We start from the raw sequence: 19,988 nt of genomic DNA, 5'->3' as shown, positions 1-19,988 counted from the left end.
GGTCGAGAAAAAACCTGGTATATCACGGCATGCAGAAACATGACGGGTACAACATCGGTGTCTAGTGGGTTTTCTAACCCGTCATTATGATATATGTGATCTTCTCAACAAATGTGATTTACTCAACCATAGATAGCAGATTATTTATTTTTTTTTTTTAAAAAAAAAAAAATTGATGATGGATGAATAACTACAGTATTACATGTTTTAATCCCAAACTCAGTCTGATAAGTGTGATTTACTCTCATACACTGTAATGCGTGGATTGATATGATGATAGAATTGAGATTTTTTTTTGATATCAACATATCATCATTTTTTCTCAGTCTTTGGATTATCCCTACGATTGTTAACCCATTCTCATTAAAATGATGAAAAAACAAGAAGTAATTACCGTTTTTGGTATACTGAATAACCGGGAAAACAGAAAATGACTTTGAAATCACATGTTTCATCCGCTATAGGGAAAACTTGAATTGTTGCTTATGATATCCCCCTTTTTTTTTTCTTTTGCATCAGTCAATTTGAGAGTCCTCCGATATATAATCTTCTTTTTTTTTATCGCTTACTTTTTATTTTCACCTCTTTCTGTTTTCCCTCTTTTTCTTATTTTTTTTTCCCTTTTTATACTTGCTATTTTCATGTACGAAACAGTGTGTAGTGGAAAACGATATACAACTAGTCATCGTATTTATATCAGTAAGTAAAAAAAAGAAAAAGAGAGAATTGACTACGACTCTGAACTTTCTATTTTTTTTTTATTTCCTGCTTTTTTTTTTTTGGGTGTCCATAATTATAGAGAAAGATGGTCAGATCATCTCACCATTCCATGATATTCCATTATATGCCAATAAAGAACGAACAGTGGTGAATATGATTGTTGAAATCCCTCGTTGGACTAATGCCAAACTTGAAGTAAGAACAAAGAAAATAATATCGAAGAAGGATATTAATCTTTTTTTTTTTTTTTTTTTTTTGTCAGATTGCCACTGGGGAAAAGATGAATCCTTTGAAACAAGATGTCAAGAAAGGCAAACTACGATTTGTCCGGAATTGTTTCCCGTACAAAGGATATATTTGGAACTATGGTGCTTTACCACAGGTAATAATAATAATAAAACTTGTTTTCTTTTTTTAAAAATAGACTTAGAAACCATTTATCATTTCTCTTTTTATATATATATATTAGACCTGGGAAGATCCAACGCAAGTACATCCTGATACCCAAGCAAGAGGAGATAATGATCCCATCGATGTATGTGAAATTGGAGAACAGATTGGATACCCTGGACAAGTTAAACAGGTCAAGATTCTAGGGGTGATGGCCTTATTAGATGAAGGGGAAACGGATTGGAAATTGATTGCTATTGATATCAATGATCCTTTAGCAAACGTTTTAAATGGTAAAAAAAAAAAAAAAAAATGAAGAAAAAAAGGAAGACTAATTAGATTGTCTTTTGGGATTAGATATTGATGATATCAAAACACATTATCCAGAATTGATTTCTGCTACACATCATTGGTTTAAGATTTACAAAATGCCGGATGGAAAACCTGCCAATCATTTTGCTTTTGGTGGTCAGTGCAAGGATAAGGTAAAATGATAAATGATGTATCACAGTTACTTATAATATTATATTAGTCATATGCTCATAGAGTAATTGAAGAAACACATGAAGCATGGAAACGATTGATTCTAGGCAAGATTCCATGTCGTGCGGATACTCATGATATTGATGTGTAAGTTTAACAAATGAAAAAAAAAATAGAAGAGTATGTAATATTGATATTTTTTTTTTATTATTATATAGAACTAATATCACATTGGACCAATCCCCGTACAAGGCTCAAGTGAAGTTACACAAGCAATGGGATTCAAAGGTAATAATAATACAGACAAAAAAAAAAGATGAATGAATTAAAGAAGATAATTGATTATTTTATTTATTTAGATGGATTTTATAGAAGAACCTAGTAGAATAGATGGAAAAGATAATAAATGGTATCATATCAAGGCTCAACTTTAGTATCAGTTGTATTGTTAGATTTATATATATATATATATATATATGAACTCAGCATTTTTTTTTTTTTTTTTTTTGGTCTCCCCTCCTTTTTTTCTAATAAAAAGAAAAATGAATTCTTCTCCTTGTTCCGCCTTTTTTTCTTTCTCTCACCTTTTTTTTTTTTTTTTTTTTTCTCTCACACACTTTCTCTTTCTTTATTTTTCTTGAATTATAAAAGGATCATAAAGAAGGGACTGAACCTCTTTTTCTCTTTTTTTTCTTTTTCTCTTTTTCTTTTTATATATATTCCTTTTCTCTTTTTTATTTGAAGACACTTATTAATAGCATCTTCCCCATTCCTTTCCTTATACATTATCACCTTACCTTTTTATTACTACGCCTTTTATATCATGACTCCTTCTACTTTTACCACTTTTACCGTTCTTATTAAAAAGGTAAAAAAGACTCAATAATATATAAAAGAAATTAATATAAGATTTGTTTTTATTAGATTGCTAGAAAAGGAACTCTTCGAAGAAAACTTACTACAAAGAAACATCAACAACATGAACCAATTGATCAAACCACTAGTTCTCATGATCAAGATATGGCTTCTGTTAGTACTTGTTCCACCAATGAAGAAGAAAAGCCTCCTATCACCGTGCTGGCCACAACCACGAAAACTAATGAAAAAGAACACTTGACAACCTTATCATCACTACCTTTAAAGGTAAATATAATGAAATAAAATATCATTTATTTATATTTTGATTGTTTGATGAAATAGGAGAAGGAAGATGATGACAAGGAGAATACCAAATCAACAAGAAATAGTGATGTCAGCAATATACAACAAGAGGAATCGACGATACCAATGATATATATACGAGATTTTGCTTATCCTGTATCATCACCTTTACATAATGGATTGAATGATAAAAGAATGACCAATGGATCTCAAATCTCATTATCATCATCAAGATTCAATGGATGTCAAGCTAAAGCTCTTTACGATTTCATTCCGGAAACTGAATATGAAATTGCCATGAAAAGTGGACAAGTGATTTGGATTCAATATCGTCAATGTACTGGATGGTTGATTGCCGATGTGGGTGATGAAACTGGTCTTGTGCCTGAATCTTATATTGAATTCATTTGATAATGGTTATTTGTGGCTGTCATTTGTGTATTATTTTTCCCTCCTCTTCCCCTTTTTTTTTTTATGATTACTTTATTATTATTATTATTACTATTGTTTATTTATTATCTATTTTATATCCTCCACAATCCTTTCCATGACTTTTTTTTTTCCTTCTGTGTGTCTTTGTTTTTATATATCTAGTCTCATCCATCCTTCTTTAGTATATCTTTTTATACAGTATTTGTAATGACAATCAATAAAACTTTATTTCTCCATTCTGTAGACTTACTTGGAAAGAACAATTGCAACGTGTTGACTTTTATTGTTGACAATAACTTGATATATATATATTCATTGATCATCTCGATTGATACCCTCCTTTTTTTTCAAATAGACAACATGGTTCATGTCCTTTTTTTTATTTTGGCGCATGAAATTTATGTAAATCGATTTCAATATCTTACATGAGACAAAAGAGGAGGTTTGAAAGATCGATGCTCACCCCTGCTTCTTATATATGTCATCATTCTTCATGTTCTTTTGACAACAAATTAGGAATTCAAAGTATGGAATGTTGGATGATTCGAAATCCCGAACTTGTTATTGATACTTGGTATATGATATCCTTCTTTTTTTTTCTTTATACATCTTGGTTAGAAAAATGGGTTTCCTTTTTTGGCACTAGTGTGACTTTTTCTTTCCCGCTCTCAACCATACAGAAAAAAAAAGTTTAATTCTCTTCTTTTTTTTTTTTGTTATTTTGTTTCCGCCTGCGCTTCCTTACTTCTCCATTTAATCTTTTTTTGGGAACAATATACATATATAATATAATGGTAAAGAGAATAACTGAATATATATATATATATAACTGATATATTACTTTTATTACAGTCTGCCAGAATTATTGCTCAAGTGGTTGTGTCAATAGGCACTGTGGTTGGTCGAGCCTTTTTTGCTGCGTATAAACAAGCTGCTGCTAGTAAGTTATCCATTATTTAAATGAAACAATGTAATGACAATTATATTATAGATGCTGCTGCTGGTGGAGGTGCTGCTGCTGCTGCTCGAGGTGGAAAGGAAGGTGTAGTGGATGCTTTGACTCGAAAGACTGGTATGTCTATTGAAGAAGCTTGTCAAATCTTAAATGTACAAAAGGATGTGGATCTTGCTCAATTAACAAAGGTATTATATATAAAATAAAATAAAAAAAATTATGTTGAACTTATTTTTTTTTTTGTTCTTTTAGAATTATGATCATTTATTCAACTCAAATGAAGTATCAAAAGGAGGATCCTTTTATTTACAATCCAAAGTGGTAAGAGCTAAGGAACGATTGGACCTAGAACGTGCTGAAGAATTGAAAAAAGCTCAACAACAACAACAAGAAGCTTCCTCAGAAAATCAATCTACTCCTCCACCATCTGCATAGACTACCTTTTCTTTTTATTTATATAATATTTGTATAGCCCTCATATCTTTTCCTTTGTTGAACAAATCCATACAGAATAGAATTCCCCTCAAATGACCCAATAAAAAAAAATCCGTTTTGACTCTCAGTTTTTTTTTTTTCTTTTTCTTTTTCTTTTTCTTTTTTTTTCATACTTTTTTTTATAGTGTTATGGAAAAAAGACCCCGGAAACATCCTGCTTCGTCTTACGATGGTACTGACTTGCTTCAAATCACACGAGAAAACTGGGCTATTCCTATTCCTTTGATACGTGGGGATATTGAACTTTTGATACAAACTTTTATGGCTGTAAGTTCTCCTTAACTAAATTATATACAAACATTCATTGTAATTTTATTTAATGTAGCAAGAACAACATACTTATCAAGTATTTACAACTATTTGGTCTCAACTCGAATTTGATCATATTCACTTTGCTTGTCTTTACAAAGATAGTCGTGAAACTTTTATGAATCATCTCTACGACGCTGTCTTTGGTAACGTCATCATATGATTGATATATACATATAGATCTAATCATTCCTTTTTTTTTTTTTTTTTTTTTTTTTTTTTAAAAAAAAAAAGACTATTTGGACGTTAATATTGATCAAACAAAAATGGGTGTGATCTATGCTCTTTACTATTTGTTTATCACTCAACCTACACCTTGGCCCATTCATGGTATTCGTGTTGATAAAGGTAAAATATCATTAAAAAATAAAAGAATTTGTAGATTTTCATTCCTTTTTTTTTCTAGATAGATGGATTCATCTTTTTGATTTTTACATCTATTGTTGCCGTATGGAGTCAAAAGAATATGCTCAAGCTGCCATGATTTTTAGACGATTAAAAGATGATCTTCATGCGTTTGTCTTTGTCGCAGATCATCGATTGGATGATCTTAATGTGATGGAAAAAAAAGAAAAAGAGGCTTCTCTCAAGTAAGTTCAAATCTAATTCATTTGATTTTTTATATATTTATCTTTTCTCTTTTGTTTGATCCATTAGACTTATTGAAGAATTCCATGATTTACAACAAAGAAGATTCAAAGATGATGCAGTAAGTGAAAAAAAAGAAAGAAAAAGAGATCATTTAACATTAAGTTTTTTTTTTTTTTTTTTTTGATATATAGACAGCCACATGTTTTGATGAAGTAACGGCTGATATTGGATCAGTAGTGGAATTGTATGAAAAAATGAAGAGACGGGCATGTATAACACCACAAGCGACATTGGCTACACAAACCTGGATCAAGGATACGATGAATATCAATGAAACGAATCGGGAAAAATTACAAAATGTCATGATGAAAGGGGTACTGGCGTCTAAAGATACAATGTTTTATACTACTTTGCAACAAGCAGGAAGAAAAATGTGGAAAGAACATGCGTTGCATGGATTACACGATACAGATGTTTTACTACCTTACCCAATGATACGTCGATCTCCAGCTGAACGACAGCAAACCCGACGGAAAAATCGAGATGGATTACAACAAGATGCTGGCTCATCCTCCGTTCCATGATATTTCGTTATTATTTTGGTGACACATTTGATTCATCCTTCCCATTCATTTTTAGATACCCATTTATACATATTACACAAAAAAAAAATAGTTTTGATAGTTAATAAAATTGATATTTATCTTGATTCTACATTGTCGAAAATGGTTGATTTTCCTTTTTTTTTTTTTTTTTTGCTCAAACTTTCTCCGCATGGTCACCATTCCATCCACTTACTTTATTTGAACATATGCCATCCAAAAGAACGGCTTATTATCAATCCACGTTGATTCCCCCTTTAAGAAATAAAGTGATTGACTTGAAAAGCATACGATGATCAAAAACATGGGTCAAAAAAAAAATATTGGACTAACATGACAATCCGATGTCGCGGATGTTGTTCTACTAAAAAAAAAAAAAAAAAAAAAAAAAAAAAAAAAAAAAAAAAGAATGCATCCATATCTCCTTGCATGACTTTATGCAAATCCTTCATTGTCAGTGCACGCCCATCATTTCAATGATCATCTCCTGGAAAAAAAAAACATCGGTCATCTATCATTATTAATTATTACATAAAAAAAAAAAAAAAAAAGAAAAGGAAAATACACAAGTTTATTACTTGATAAGAAAAAAGAGAAGAGGAAATAATGACAAAAATTCAAAAGAGAACTAACTATATGATCACAAATATACTATCTAAACTGAATCATTTGGTACTGTCAAAACCATTATAGATCAAAAGATTAGGAGATTCTCTACCCACATCAGTCAACACGTCCTTGGTAGCCAGAGCCAACACCTTATTCTTAATATCTTGAGGAGAGACTTGAGATTTTTCTTCCAAGCTAAGAAGGTAAGCCGCCAAACCAGCTACATGAGGAGATGCCATGGAAGTACCAGAAATTATATTGGTGGCTTCCTTGCTTCCAATCCAAACAGATTCGATATCTTTTCCAGGAGCAAATACATCCACACACTTACCAATGTTAGAAAAGTAAGCACGACTATCAAGCAAAGTAGAAGCTCCCACTGTAATTGCTTTTTGTGATGCTGCTGGGGAATAGTTACAACTATCTTTGTTGTCATTTCCTATATATAGAGATTTAATGATAAGTTTCCTTTTTTTTTTTTTTTTTTTTTTTTTTTGTTACCTGCAGCAACGGCAAAGATAATACCAGAATCCACAGCATTATCCACAGCTCTTTCCAAAGAACGAGATCTACCACCACCAAGAGACATATTGGCAACAGCACCCTTATAAGTCTTTCCATTATTAACAGCTTCCTTTGCATCCTTAAGATGAGCTGCAGTAGCCCAATCCACACCTTTCAATACATCAGTCATAGAACCAGAACCATTACTTCTCAAGACCTTGACAGCAACAGGTTGAGCTTGTTTTGCAACACCATATTTCTTACCAGCAATCGTACCAGCACACTAATAAAAATAAATAAATAAATAAATAAAATATAAACAAATATTGATTGTTTCATCATCATGCAACTTTACGTGAGAACCATGACCATTTCCATCTACATCAGGATCACCTAATGGAATAGTTTTACCCCAAGTAGCACGACCTTCGAAATCTACATGTTCCACATTGATACCTGTATCAATCACATATACCTTGACACCATTGCCTCCATCTGTAGCGTAATTATACTTGCTAAATGTGGAAAGAGTCAATCCATTTCGATGAGCAATACGAGCTAAACCCCAAGGAGCACTACGTTGTAATTCACTTGCATAGACAATAGAGTCTCTTTCTACATAAGCAACCTATTGAGTTAGGGAATAAAAAAAAAAATAAAAAATAAAAAAATAAAAATGAATTGAGTTCATACTGAAATAATTTCCGTACAAACTTTCCCCCCCTTTTTTTTTTTTATGAAGTGAAAATCCAGATATATTTCTTACATCTTCAGAAGAACGAATAGCATTCAAAGTAGTAGTATCAAACTTTCCAGAGTAACCTTTAAGATTTGGCATATCATAGACATGTCGAACACCATGAGAACCAGTAGTAGGATTTAACCATTGAGAACCTTGATTACTTGCAGCAGTCAATTTGTCAACCCAAGATTTGTGTTCATTGACTTTATCAATATGTATATTATCTTTAAGTATGACAATATAAGAATCCAATACAGTATCAACAAAATCAGGTGTATATAAAGGAGAAACTTGACCTTCGGAGAACGATTGAACTGGAACCATAGGTACCGCAGTTGCATAACCTGCTAACAATAATGCACCTGTAATAATGGAAAACTTCATATTGTTAAATAATGGAAAAGAAAAAAAAAATAAATAAAAGGTATAAATAAATATATATAATGAAAAAGAGGGTAAGGAAAAAAAGAAAAGGAAGAGAAAGAAGAGGAAGAGAAAGAAAAAAAAAAGAATGTTACGACCAAGCCCAAGAAAATAAAAATAATATAATAAATATCATTCAAGTCCGATTTTTTTTTTTTGTCCTTTTTTCCTTTTTCTTTTAGAAATGTTAAAAAAATACATTGATCATATTGAACATCAATCAGCTCTTCAAGTAAGTAAGTTTTTGTCTTTATTCATTTTTATTTATTTTATTATTATTATTATTAGATATTATGTCAACTTGAACAACAACAACAAAAAAATAATAATATATTAATACCTCCAGAAATATCTTCAGTTATAAAAGTTCAACCTGGAGATTGTATTGCTTTAGTTGGAAAAAGTGCAAGTGGAAAAACATATATTCTATCACAACTAGTAAAATATTCTATAGATCAACAATATCATGTTTTATATATTGATTTGGCACAACAATATGGTTCTACTTTTTCATCAAATACAATACAAAACGATTATATTCATATCTTTCAACCAAGTACAAATATAGAATTATTAGGTATTATTCATGGTCTTGAAAAATGGTTTTATAATCAAAATAATAAGATTCTTTGGGTTATGGTGGATGGTGAATGGCAAACTACACTTAAACAACAATTATTAGATAAAATCAAGATATTACAACACTATTGGTCATTTGCTTTAGTTTATACAAGTCGAACTTTTTTACTTGATACGCATGATTATCAATTTGAATGTTACAAACAAGAACAAAATATTCGTATGAAATTGGTTTGATGGCTCCTTGTCATACCTTTTTATCCCGGAAACGACAAAGATGGAAATGCGATGGTTTAGAATGGTGTCACCGGATATGTTTCTCTCTTCTTCAGTTTTTGTCCCTCCCAAATTTGTACACATAGAAAACAACAATTTTTTTTTTATTCCCCCTCCCCTTGTTTTTTTTTTATATTCTTCTTTTCTTTCCTTTTTTTTTTTTCTTTCTTTCTTTTTTATTATTTAATATTATTATATTATTCCATGTTGTCTTTATTATGCATTTATTATCATTAAAAAAATCTACTTTATCATTGAAACAATCTATTCTTCGTCAAACTTCTCGATTTTCAACTTCAGAACATACCACAACAAGGAAACGAACGCGACAACAACAACAAGAGGAAGAAACTACTATTGATATTGTTGTCATTGAATCCACTTCCTCTATTCAAATATTAGATAAGAAAAATAAACAAAAACAAACAACATTTACTGTAAGTGATCAAAAAAAATATATTATGTGTGTGAATATATATATACTTCTCTTATGATCTTACTTCATTTCTATTCACACTCCGTCTTTTTTTTTTTATATAGTTATTCAATATCATTCTTGAAGATGACGACAAACATACATCTTTAGTTCGATTTGTTAGTGATTTAATTGAATTGGATCAACTCTTTAAACAACATTATGGAATCATCGCATCACCCTTCAAATTACCTATTTTACCCAACTTATCAGATTCTCATATAGCCACACGTAGTTTACATCGATTCTTATCCAAATTTAAAAATAACAATAACAACAAGAAGAAAAAATCCAATGGTGAAAAAGTTGAAACTTATTTACGAATGTGTGCCGGTCACCCCTTATTAGGTACTTCTTCTCTTTTACGCGACTTTTTATCTCCTCAACGTGAAGAAGATCGAATTATCACAAAAGCCGCTATTCATACTTTGGTTCAACATCATCATCATCAAGATCAATCTACTATTCATATAGATCAATCCTTCAACAATCATCCCTTTTTATCTACCATAAATGAATCCACTCTGTCCAATGATTTGACTCCTCACAACACTTCTTCTTTATATTCTCTTTCAGAATTGGATCTTGACAACAACGATGATATATTGGACACTCTCTTCCCATCACCACCTGCCTCCATCTCTATGATGCCATCCAAATTGAATTGTTATACACCACCTGAAGAAGAAGAAGAAGAAGAAGAAGAAGAAGAAGAAAAAGAAAAAGAAAAAGAAAAAGAAAATACCAAAGTGACTCCTCTTGTATGTACAAAATCATCTCCCTTGGCCAACTACAAACAAAATCAACGTACTCCTACACGAATGACACTGGAAGATCTTCAATTTTTGAAAGTATTAGGAAAAGGTTGTATGGGAAAGGTATGTAAATCATCATAAGAACTTCATCATTCTTTTTTTTTTTTTTTGACATTCTTCTCATTTTCTTTTTTTTTTTTTTTTAAAAAAAAAAAAAAAAAAAAAAAAAACTTGTAGGTGATTTTGGTTCGACAACAATCATCAGCACGACTATATGCCTTGAAAGCCATTAGTAAGGAATGGGTGATTGCTCAACGTGAAGTGGAACATGCAGTGATGGAACGCAACATCTTATCCAAAGTATCCAAAGCACATCATCCTTTTTTGATCAAGTTACATCATTCTTTTCAAAATGCCAATCAATTATTCTTGGTGATGGATTATCATGTTGGTAGTGATTTGGCCACTCAACTTCAATTGAATTATCATTTTGATGATTATCGTTGTCGCTTTTATGTTGCCGAGATTCTCTTGGGATTACAAGAATTACATCGATTGGGTATTTTGTATCGGTAAGTTAAATGATAGAATAATAATGGAAAGTACTCACTTTTTTTTTTTTTTTTTTTTTTTTTTTTTTTTTTTTTTTTTTTTTTTTTTTTTTTTTTTTTAGTGATTTGAAACCTGAAAACATTCTCTTGGCGGCTGATGGTCATATTGTTCTGACGGATTTTGGATTCTCAAGACTTTTTGATGAACAAAGCAATGATGACAAGAAGAATACCATGCCTTATCATACACATACGTTTTGTGGCACTCCAGAATATATGGCACCTGAAGTGTTTCTATCAGAAGAATATACATTTGCTGTGGATTATTGGTCTCTTGGGATTGTGATGTATGAAATGTTACTTGGTTATACGCCTTTCAGTCATGATAATGATGCAGAATTATATCGTCGTGTATTGGAGGATCCTTTGGACATACCAGAAGATATGCCAATGGCGACAGCTGATTTGATTCTTGGATTATTGGAACGAGAACCTGAAGAGAGATTAGGATGTGGACATATGTTTGATAATCAACTTGGTTTTGAAGATATTCGACAACATCCTTACTTTTCTTCCTTGGATTGGAATGATATCTATCATAAACGAATGCCTGCACCTTTTATTCCTCATCTCAAGTCTGAAACGGATGTAAGTCATTTTGATCCTGATTTTGTCAAATTATCACCTCGACTTTCTACACAACATCATGATTTAGAAAGTGATTTTGATGATGATGATGATGATGATCCTTTTGGTTTGGACAACAGTACATTAAGTAAATACAACAAATTGGATAATGATCGTGTACCTTTGGATGAAGCTTTTATTGGATACTCTTACATTAATGAAAGTACTTGTGTAGACACAGATTCTTTATTGGATGAAGATGATTATCAACTTGACACCAATTGTGCTCCTCCTTTGATGACAACGGAAAACACCATGCTATTGGAAGGAAATGATCGTCCCATTCCCAGATTCTTCCCAACATTCAATCCTACTACTTCTGCTGCTGCAACTACTGCCACCATCTATCAACACTTCAACATGACAAAACACACCTTGACCTCGGATGATAACAATGATAATTCTCGGCAATTGGGTTTCTCTCGATTTCAGCAACGACATCATCAACATCAAACAAGATCATCATCTTCTTTCACCTTATCTTCCCTTCAAAGTGATTCGGACGATGTTATTTGGATTCATTGATTATTATTATTATTACTCCCATTTTTTTTTTATATATATTATACTTGTAGAATGATCATTTGTATGAATACACACACACACACATATATATATATATACATCTCAAATAAAATATATTATTATAATCATTTGTTTCTTTTATTGAATAATACGAATAAGAATTAATAAAATAAAATAAAAAATAAGGTAACTAAGCATCTATGGTATCTATTTATCTATCAATTATCCTATTTATTCCTTCCTCCCCTTACATTAGGATGAATGTTTGTCGCGATTGTCATGGATGACAAAAGGTTGAGTAAAAGCTTGTTGAACATGATTGACCTTGCGTTCACCAAAACCTGGACAGAGAGCAAGTTGTTGAGCGGAAGCATTGGCGATGGCGTGGAAGGAACCAAAAGTGGACAATAAGGTCAAGACATCGGTTTTGTTGACGGTGCGTATCTGTGTCAGAGTCTCAGTCATATCTTGATAATACTTATCATCATCAGAAGAGGGTTGTTGTTGTTGTTTTTCACGGATCAGATCATCGGGTTTAGATTCAAAAGCCTTGTAGGTTTCCAAGTAACGTGCAGTTTCTTCATGACTCCAACTGAGCATCAGAGTAAAGCCTTGAGCAATCGCTGCCACATTTAATTCACGAAGAGCTGTATGGTGATCTTCTGTATCTACAAGTACCAACAATACTTTGAGGACATACATACGTGCTAATGCGGCCATACGTTCAAAAATATACGAAGGGTAGAGTCGATGATAACGAAGACTACATATAAAAAAAAATTGAAACTTTCATTCTTCTTCTTTTTTTTTTATTTATTTTATACCTTAAATATAAAACACCCGTGGTGGCTCCTACAACATAGTCTGGTTTGATACTGTCATCGAATTCATACGGTACATTGTGAATACATCGTAGTATTGGGTTCTTTTGTTGAGCAGGATTCACGAGAATAGCATTGCCCAATGTTCGCCGAGAAGTTATGCTCTTGGTTGTTTTTGTACTTGTTGTTGAGTTCAATGTCGAAACAGGAGTTGTTGTTTCTCTAGGTTTGAGCGGATCCATCAACAAAGAAAGAAAGACAAAAAAAGAAAAAATGAAAAGAAAAAAAAATGAGATCGCTGCGCATTGGACTCTTTTTTTTTTTTTTTTTTTTTTTTTTGAAGAAAAAAACAAACACCGCGAAGATCCCTTTTTGGCCCATCCAAAAAAATGATGATGATCAATGAATTTCTTTTTTCTTTATTAGCTAAAGGTATAAAACTAGTAACAGGTGTGTATATGCGTGTGTGTATAAAAAAAAAATAAACTAAACTATGATATGTACAAATAGATAGAGAATAAGTTCATGGGGAAATAGGTGTGATAGGAAAAGTGGTATTGTTGTAAGTATAAGCAGTTTTCAAAGTGTGTATAATGATGGATAATAATTGTTGACGTTTATTGAGAGGAGTAGCCAAGGTGACAGCTTGATGGATACAATCATTAGAAGTAGTTGATGTCAAGAGATGAGGGATCATTTCCATAAAACCATGATTGGCAGCATAGATCAGACATGGGTTCCATCCACGATAGCATGAGATTGCACCGGCTTTGCTCAGCAATAATACCATATCCAATTTCCGTTGTTGCACAGCTTTGTACAATAGAGATGAAGTGTTGCCTTTTTCCTTCTTGTAATTGACATCGTATCCATAACGTAATAATAATTCAAGACATTCCACTCGATTCCAATGAACAGCTGCTTCAAGTAAATCTGTTTGTTGTTGTTCCATAGAAAGTGGCGATCCATTTGTTGATATTTGCTGTTGTTGTTGTTGTAAGAGTTTTTCCAAAATAGGGGCATATCCAGCCATCACTGCATCTTCCATTGCTGATTGGTCATCATAAGATAAGTGAGGTGAGATGGATGATTTGGGTTGCCAAATAAGATCAGTGTGAGAAGGATTATTTTTGCTGAGATGTTGATAATCCAATAAGAGACAAACGCATTCCATATGTCGATGCATGATGGCAATATGAAGAGGAAATCGGCCCATTCTATCAGGTACATCCACACGAGCACCTTTTTTCAATAAATAAGCCACCACTTCAGGACGATTGGCTTGCACTGCACGGTATAATGGTGTATGATTGTCTTGCTTGGTGATACCATTGATGTTCATATTGTTGTTGTTACTGTCTAATAAAAACAAAAGAGCTGGAAGGAAGCCAACGGAAGCCGCAGTATGAAGTACAGATATATCGTCTTGGCATAAATGTTGACAGGGTAGACCGTTATTCACCACAAGTTGTAATGCTTCCATGGATTGACAATGACAGGCACAACATAATAAACATCGACCTTGATTTTCGACTGCAGGATATCCACCTTGATTAAGATAGTCTTTCAATAATTGAAGATCAAGAGTAGGTGCTGTGGACTTGTATCGTTTTGTATGGATATTTTGAATAGGTGGTAAGGTAATAGAAAGTCGTTTACGTTTGTAAGATCCTAGTGGTTTATCAACAGGTGAAGAAGGTGGTGAAGGGAAACTTGTATTGGCCATTGTTATGTATATGAAAAGGGATAAAATAAGAAAGAGAAAGAGTGTATGTATGATAGTAATGGTTTGTATTTAAATAATTTTTTTTTCTTTAAAAAAGAAAGTCCTTCTTGGCATGAAAAGAAGGGCAGAATAAAGTAAAAAAGGAAAGAAAGAAAAAATCGGTAAAGGAGAAATCAAAAAGAAAAGGGAATTGGATTATTGCTCAAAATACCTTTTCTCTTTTGATCTTCTTTGAATCCCCGAACAGTCTCGTCTTGGCAGCCGTATATGGCAACTCACCTTTTATATTTTCTTTTTTTTCTCGTTTCTTTTGTGGATTTTTATGCAATCATCTATTCCTCTGAAAATCTTGGCAAAAACGATTAAAACTCGGCTTACTATATAATCGACAACGCTAAACCATATTTAGTTGTGTCCTTTTTTTCATCTCTGTCATCCCCTCCTTAAACTTTCTTTTTTTTTTTTTTTGTTACTATATTCTATTCATTCAAAGGATTTTTCTATACAACAATAATAAATGACAATTATAATTCATATTCCTATCAATAGAAATGAGGAAAGTAGACAAAATTCAGTTCACTATCCGCTTTTAAATGGGTTTTGACTTGGCAGATTCTCCTTTATTATAGTGAATATCGCCAAGATTAGTTGGTTTTTTTTTCTTTTTTATTATGTACCTGAATTGGAAACGAATATAAAACTTGGGTGTATTGGTCATGCTTTTTGTTTTCACATGAGTTTAATGCAAGAATTCGTATATTATTGATGCAGGATCATAACTGGGTTTACCTGTACGACGTTAAACGTTTTATATGAGATGATGATTGTAGAAGAAGAGTCACCTAGTAAGTTAAAATGATGAAATAGTAAGAAAGAAATTGTAAAGAAGTTGATTGTTTGAGCGTCACCTTGGAAACTCAGCCGTGTTGGTCTAGCTTTTTCCCTTGCCTGCAAAGAAAAAAATTTTTTTTTTTTTTTTGCCCATACAGCAGCAACAACAACAACAACAGAAAACTGACTAGCTACACTCCGATCACTCTCACTTTTTTTTCGCTCACTTTTTTTTTCCGCACTTTTTCCCTTTCTTTTTTTTTCTCTTTCTTTCTTTCTTACTCTCTCTCACACACTCCCTCCTTCCATTTCCTTATATCAACTTGACTTCAATACCAATATGGATTTTAGGTGGGTATCTGATATCAACCCACGTAAATACAACACGTATCTGCCTAATTCCTCTGGTCAAGACCCTTCATCTATTGGTAGAAGGTAATAATAATAATTCTTTTTTTTTTTTTTTGAATATACGTGTTTATATTTTGTTTCATATCAACTCATCTCTTTTTATATAATAGAGGATTGGACTCAACTGAACGTCCACTTAGTTCAACTCCTTTTGGAAATACAACATCCCATGTTCCAGGTTTAACAAATGTTCGTCGACCTAGAGCAGATACCATGCCTTCTCGTACTACAGTCTTCCCTACTATTGAAAATACTGGTTCTTCTCCTACTACCTCTGGCAATGACTCTGATATCTATCTTGGTAATACCACTTCAAATAAACTAGCCATTCCTTCTGCTGCTTCTGATACTGGTCGAAGACGATCTGGTTCCGTCACTTTACTTTCTTCTTCTGACAATACAACTCGTCAAGATTATGGTAATGCTTTATTTACTCCTGGTTTCCCTCCTTATCATATGATGGAAGAAACTGCTTCAACTACAGTGGCAAGTACTTTGGCCTCTCTTGGTTTGGGTGATACCTCAACTACTAGTTCCACTTCACAATCTTCCGTCCAACAACGCCAACAACAACAAGAACAAGAACAGCAGCAACAACAACATCAACATCAACAGCGTCATCGAGCTTATACAGTTTCAACACGTAATCCTTCTTCCAGTACGGATCGTCTAGGTGATATGCTACCCATGGGTTTTTCTCCATTCTCACCACAATCAAGATCTAGTGTCATGCAAAGACCTCGTGCGATTAGTCTCGGAATGGCAGATGATCCTCAATTTGATGAAACCTTGTCTTCCTTTACTCCATTTGATATGAACTCTTTACAATCTACATTATCTTCATCACCTGCAGCCCAACAAGTTTATCAACAACAACAACAACCGTCTTCCTCGTCTTCTAAACTAGGTCAACAAGTATATTCTGATACTCAAAGATCATTACGCATATCAAGATCTAGTGGAAATTTGATGGATTTATCTTCGGACAGACAAACAGCTAGCCGATTCGACTCGTCTGGATTTTATGACTCTTCTATAGATGATTTAACTCACCAGGTAAATAATATTCACATATAAGGTGTGGAAAGGATGATTATTCATCTATGCTTTCTTTTTTTTTTTTTTGAAAAACAAAAAATGAAATTCGTAGGATGACATCAATGCTATGCCATCAGCCTCATCATCATCATCAGCATTATTGGATTCACCTTCTTCTGTGCCAGCTCAAATTCCATCTCGTGCTCTATGGTTAGGGAATGTTAATCCTTCAGTAAGTGTCAATGATTTGATGCAACAATTCTCTTTATATGGTCATGTCGAAAGCGCTCGAATTCTCTCCGACAAGGAATGTGCGTTTGTCAACTTCTCCACGGTAGAATCAGCGGTGGCAGCGAAAAACGATCTGGAAACAAGATTGGGAAGCATGCTAGGTGGCACTTCAGTTCGTGTTGGTTTTGGAAAGGCAGATGTGGCAGTAGCAATGGCCCTTACCAATGAAGCAGGTCCAAATGCTCAAGGTCCTACTCGTGCATTATGTAAGAAAAAAAAAAAGGTAGAGGAAAGGTTTTCAATTTATTCACATTTATTTATTTATTTATTTATTATGAAATAGGGGTTGGCAATATTCCAGCAAATATGAATACCGCCATTCTTCAAGCTATCTTTCAAGCATTTGGTCCAATAGAATCTGTACGTGTCTTGTCTCATAAAAACTGTGGATTTGTAAATTTTGAACATCAAGAAGATGCTGTACGTGCACGCAAGAATTTACAAAACAAAGAAATCCTAGGTCCTGGTTCTGGAACTGTGCGTATCGGTTTTGCCAAAGCTCCTTCTGCAGAAGATATTAACAATGGTGAACCTGGTTTTGTTTCTCCTCAACCTCCTCTACACCAATCATCAATACCTCCATCACACTATCAAATGTATCAACAACAACAACAACAACTACTACAACAACAGCAACAACAACTACAATATCAACAGCAGAATCAATTACTTCAACAAAGGTCACAACCATACATGTCATATCCACAACCACCGTTAAATACAGGTTTACAACAAGGTTTAGCTTCTCACAATGCGCCAACAACATCAGGTTCAACATCTACTAAAAACAATAGCAATAACCATTCCTTGTCCACCGACACTTACCAAGCGACACAATGGGCTACAGCAATGATGATGACTACAATGATGATGAACGCATCGGGAAAACAACCAGCAACACAACCCAGTTTATACACAGCTATTGCGGCAGAGCGACAGTTTATCATGCAACAATTATGTCAGTACACAGATACGGTGCAGTTACAACAAAAGGACCAGCAAAATGAACGAATTCCTGTCAGTTATTATTCTGTGATTCCTTCAGTACCTGAGCTGAGCTCAGACAGAACTCTGGAACCTCTTAGACTTCGCGACATGAGGAAACGTTTGGAAAATGGTCAAGCCTTACAAGATGTGGAAATAATTGCTTATGAATGCATGAATGAAATCGTGGAATTATGTAGTGGTAAGTGATGATTTGAATATTAAGGCTAGAATAATTCTGATTTCTTTATTATTGTTGTTTTTATTATTTCTAGATTATATTGGAAATACTGTGATCCAAAAATTGTTTGAACAGTGTACTGAAGCAACAAAACAAACCATGTTGGAACGCATTGCCCCTTATTTGGCAGCTATTGGTGTACACAAGAATGGAACTTGGGCTGCTCAAAAGATCATTGATTATGCAAATACACCTGGTCAGGTAAGCAGATGGATGATTTTATATATATATAACAACGAGATGACTAAAAAAAAAAAAAATAATTTCTTATTCTAGTTATCATTAATTCGACAATATATTGCACCCTATGTACCTTTGTTATTATTGGATCAATTCGGCAACTACGTGGTACAATGTTGTCTTCGTTTGGGCGCTGAGCACAATCAATATATATTTGATGCGATTGTTGACAAATGTTGGGAAATTGGACAAGGTCGATTCGGTGCCAGAGCAGTACGTGCGATTCTTGAAAGTAATGTGGTGACAAAGGAACAACAAGTATATTGTGCTGCAGCCATTGTACAAAATGCAGTTTTATTGACTACCAACGCTAATGGAACATTATTACTCGTATGGCTACTGGATACTTCGGAATTGGCTGGTAGATACCGCGTTTTATATCCTCGCCTCTTACCTTACCTCAGCAAACTATGCACTCATAAACTGGGTTCTATGACTGTGTACAAGATTATCCAACAACAAGAAGAACCTGATACCAGCCATCTATTTTTGAATGCATTGACAACTGATGCTCCTTTACTAGACGATATTTTACGGGATCAAATTCATGGTTTAGGATTGATACAAAAAATATTGGCATTACCTCACATTCATGACCAACGAGGATCACTTGTTCGTCGAATTCGTGCATCTTTGGATCGACTTCAAGTTCAACATATTCAAAGTTACAAGAAATTGATAGAAGAATTAGATTCCGTTCCTAGTAGCAATACTAGTAACAACAGCGGCAGTGGCAACAATACTCCAGCACCCCAACCTTCATCCATTTCAGTGGCATCACCTTCACCATCCTCAGCATCATCATCATCAAACCCCTTGGATACAACAAACACATCGTCAATGGATATGGTATCATGGATGAAGAATCCTCAAGCAGTAGCAATGATGGCCAATATGTACGCAGCCGCCATGACAGCAGCAGCCACTTCACAACAACAACAACAACAAATGCCTTCAATGCTAAAAGTGCCAGAACTCCCTCAGTTCAATCATATTCTCAAATCTCTTTTAACATCTACACCTTCAACAACCGATGTGAATGAAAACACCACCACTTGTACTGATGCTACTGAAAACAAAGACAATATATCTGGCATGGATCAAGAAGACGAACAATTTCAAGTCAACACCTGATTATTAT

The 19,988-nt window shown here is 33.4% G+C and overlaps 10 protein-coding genes across 10 annotated transcripts; 7 read left to right on the top strand and 3 right to left on the bottom strand.

Annotated features, from left to right (window-relative positions):
- Nucleotides 1-518: 518 nt before the first annotated feature.
- On the top strand, nucleotides 519-2,109 carry BX664DRAFT_344128 (cytoplasmic inorganic pyrophosphatase). The gene is made up of 8 exons (XM_051547421.1): nucleotides 519-699; nucleotides 800-915; nucleotides 983-1,102; nucleotides 1,190-1,403; nucleotides 1,468-1,595; nucleotides 1,643-1,740; nucleotides 1,812-1,881; nucleotides 1,953-2,109. The coding sequence occupies exons 1-8, from the start codon at nucleotides 642-644 to the stop codon at nucleotides 2,025-2,027; spliced, it is 879 nt and encodes a 292-aa protein (XP_051395859.1). The 5' UTR covers nucleotides 519-641; the 3' UTR covers nucleotides 2,028-2,109.
- A 77-nt stretch (nucleotides 2,110-2,186) lies between these two features.
- On the top strand, nucleotides 2,187-3,425 carry BX664DRAFT_344126 (uncharacterized protein). Its single transcript, XM_051547420.1, has 3 exons — nucleotides 2,187-2,461; nucleotides 2,518-2,736; nucleotides 2,794-3,425. The coding sequence occupies exons 1-3, from the start codon at nucleotides 2,417-2,419 to the stop codon at nucleotides 3,163-3,165; spliced, it is 636 nt and encodes a 211-aa protein (XP_051395858.1). The 5' UTR covers nucleotides 2,187-2,416; the 3' UTR covers nucleotides 3,166-3,425.
- Nucleotides 3,426-3,922: 497 nt separating this feature from the next.
- Nucleotides 3,923-4,703, top strand: BX664DRAFT_344122 (uncharacterized protein). Its single transcript, XM_051547419.1, has 4 exons — nucleotides 3,923-3,980; nucleotides 4,039-4,126; nucleotides 4,178-4,329; nucleotides 4,394-4,703. The coding sequence occupies exons 1-4, from the start codon at nucleotides 3,978-3,980 to the stop codon at nucleotides 4,574-4,576; spliced, it is 426 nt and encodes a 141-aa protein (XP_051395857.1). The 5' UTR covers nucleotides 3,923-3,977; the 3' UTR covers nucleotides 4,577-4,703.
- Nucleotides 4,704-4,723: 20 nt separating this feature from the next.
- On the top strand, nucleotides 4,724-6,250 carry BX664DRAFT_344119 (small nuclear RNA activating complex, subunit SNAP43-domain-containing protein). The gene is made up of 6 exons (XM_051547418.1): nucleotides 4,724-4,903; nucleotides 4,962-5,091; nucleotides 5,180-5,293; nucleotides 5,352-5,535; nucleotides 5,603-5,654; nucleotides 5,728-6,250. The coding sequence occupies exons 1-6, from the start codon at nucleotides 4,766-4,768 to the stop codon at nucleotides 6,118-6,120; spliced, it is 1,011 nt and encodes a 336-aa protein (XP_051395856.1). The 5' UTR covers nucleotides 4,724-4,765; the 3' UTR covers nucleotides 6,121-6,250.
- Nucleotides 6,251-6,690: 440 nt separating this feature from the next.
- Nucleotides 6,691-8,501, bottom strand: BX664DRAFT_344117 (peptidase S8/S53 domain-containing protein). Its single transcript, XM_051547417.1, has 4 exons — nucleotides 8,018-8,501; nucleotides 7,607-7,879; nucleotides 7,249-7,534; nucleotides 6,691-7,186 (listed from the first exon to the last, which is right to left on the bottom strand). Exons 1-4 carry the CDS (start codon nucleotides 8,375-8,377, stop codon nucleotides 6,804-6,806), a joined length of 1,302 nt encoding a protein of 433 aa, XP_051395855.1. The 5' UTR covers nucleotides 8,378-8,501; the 3' UTR covers nucleotides 6,691-6,803.
- Nucleotides 8,502-8,566: 65 nt separating this feature from the next.
- Nucleotides 8,567-9,412, top strand: BX664DRAFT_344116 (uncharacterized protein). Its single transcript, XM_051547416.1, has 2 exons — nucleotides 8,567-8,648; nucleotides 8,705-9,412. The coding sequence occupies exons 1-2, from the start codon at nucleotides 8,601-8,603 to the stop codon at nucleotides 9,230-9,232; spliced, it is 576 nt and encodes a 191-aa protein (XP_051395854.1). The 5' UTR covers nucleotides 8,567-8,600; the 3' UTR covers nucleotides 9,233-9,412.
- Nucleotides 9,413-9,823: 411 nt separating this feature from the next.
- BX664DRAFT_252945 (kinase-like domain-containing protein) lies at nucleotides 9,824-11,763 on the top strand (the record flags this gene model as incomplete). The annotated part of the gene is made up of 4 exons (XM_051540303.1): nucleotides 9,824-10,133; nucleotides 10,446-10,624; nucleotides 10,739-11,073; nucleotides 11,175-11,763. Coding segments are annotated over 4 exons (1,413 nt in total), but the record flags the coding sequence as incomplete, so codon positions are not given.
- A 636-nt stretch (nucleotides 11,764-12,399) lies between these two features.
- Nucleotides 12,400-13,352, bottom strand: BX664DRAFT_344106 (excision repair cross-complementing 1 ercc1). Its single transcript, XM_051547415.1, has 2 exons — nucleotides 13,089-13,352; nucleotides 12,400-13,027 (listed from the first exon to the last, which is right to left on the bottom strand). Exons 1-2 carry the CDS (start codon nucleotides 13,325-13,327, stop codon nucleotides 12,517-12,519), a joined length of 750 nt encoding a protein of 249 aa, XP_051395852.1. The 5' UTR covers nucleotides 13,328-13,352; the 3' UTR covers nucleotides 12,400-12,516.
- Nucleotides 13,353-13,475: 123 nt separating this feature from the next.
- On the bottom strand, nucleotides 13,476-14,972 carry BX664DRAFT_344104 (ankyrin repeat-containing domain protein). The gene has a single exon (XM_051547414.1). The coding sequence runs from the start codon at nucleotides 14,809-14,811 to the stop codon at nucleotides 13,609-13,611; it is 1,203 nt and encodes a 400-aa protein (XP_051395851.1). The 5' UTR covers nucleotides 14,812-14,972; the 3' UTR covers nucleotides 13,476-13,608.
- Nucleotides 14,973-15,628: 656 nt separating this feature from the next.
- On the top strand, nucleotides 15,629-19,981 carry BX664DRAFT_318573 (uncharacterized protein; the record flags this gene model as incomplete). The annotated part of the gene is made up of 9 exons (XM_051542803.1): nucleotides 15,629-15,656; nucleotides 15,994-16,077; nucleotides 16,166-16,585; nucleotides 16,727-17,109; nucleotides 17,204-17,588; nucleotides 17,666-17,908; nucleotides 18,107-18,568; nucleotides 18,642-18,808; nucleotides 18,884-19,981. The coding sequence occupies 9 exons, from the start codon at nucleotides 15,629-15,631 to the stop codon at nucleotides 19,979-19,981; spliced, it is 3,270 nt and encodes a 1,089-aa protein (XP_051395850.1).
- Nucleotides 19,982-19,988: the final 7 nt, after the last annotated feature.

This window comes from Halteromyces radiatus, assembly GCF_025201355.1.
Source record: "Halteromyces radiatus strain CBS 162.75 chromosome Unknown BX664scaffold_12, whole genome shotgun sequence".
Lineage (NCBI taxonomy): Eukaryota > Fungi > Mucoromycota > Mucoromycetes > Mucorales > Cunninghamellaceae > Halteromyces > Halteromyces radiatus.
The sequence above is the reverse complement of the archived record's forward strand: the minus strand, read 5'-3'. Positions and strand labels throughout refer to the sequence as shown.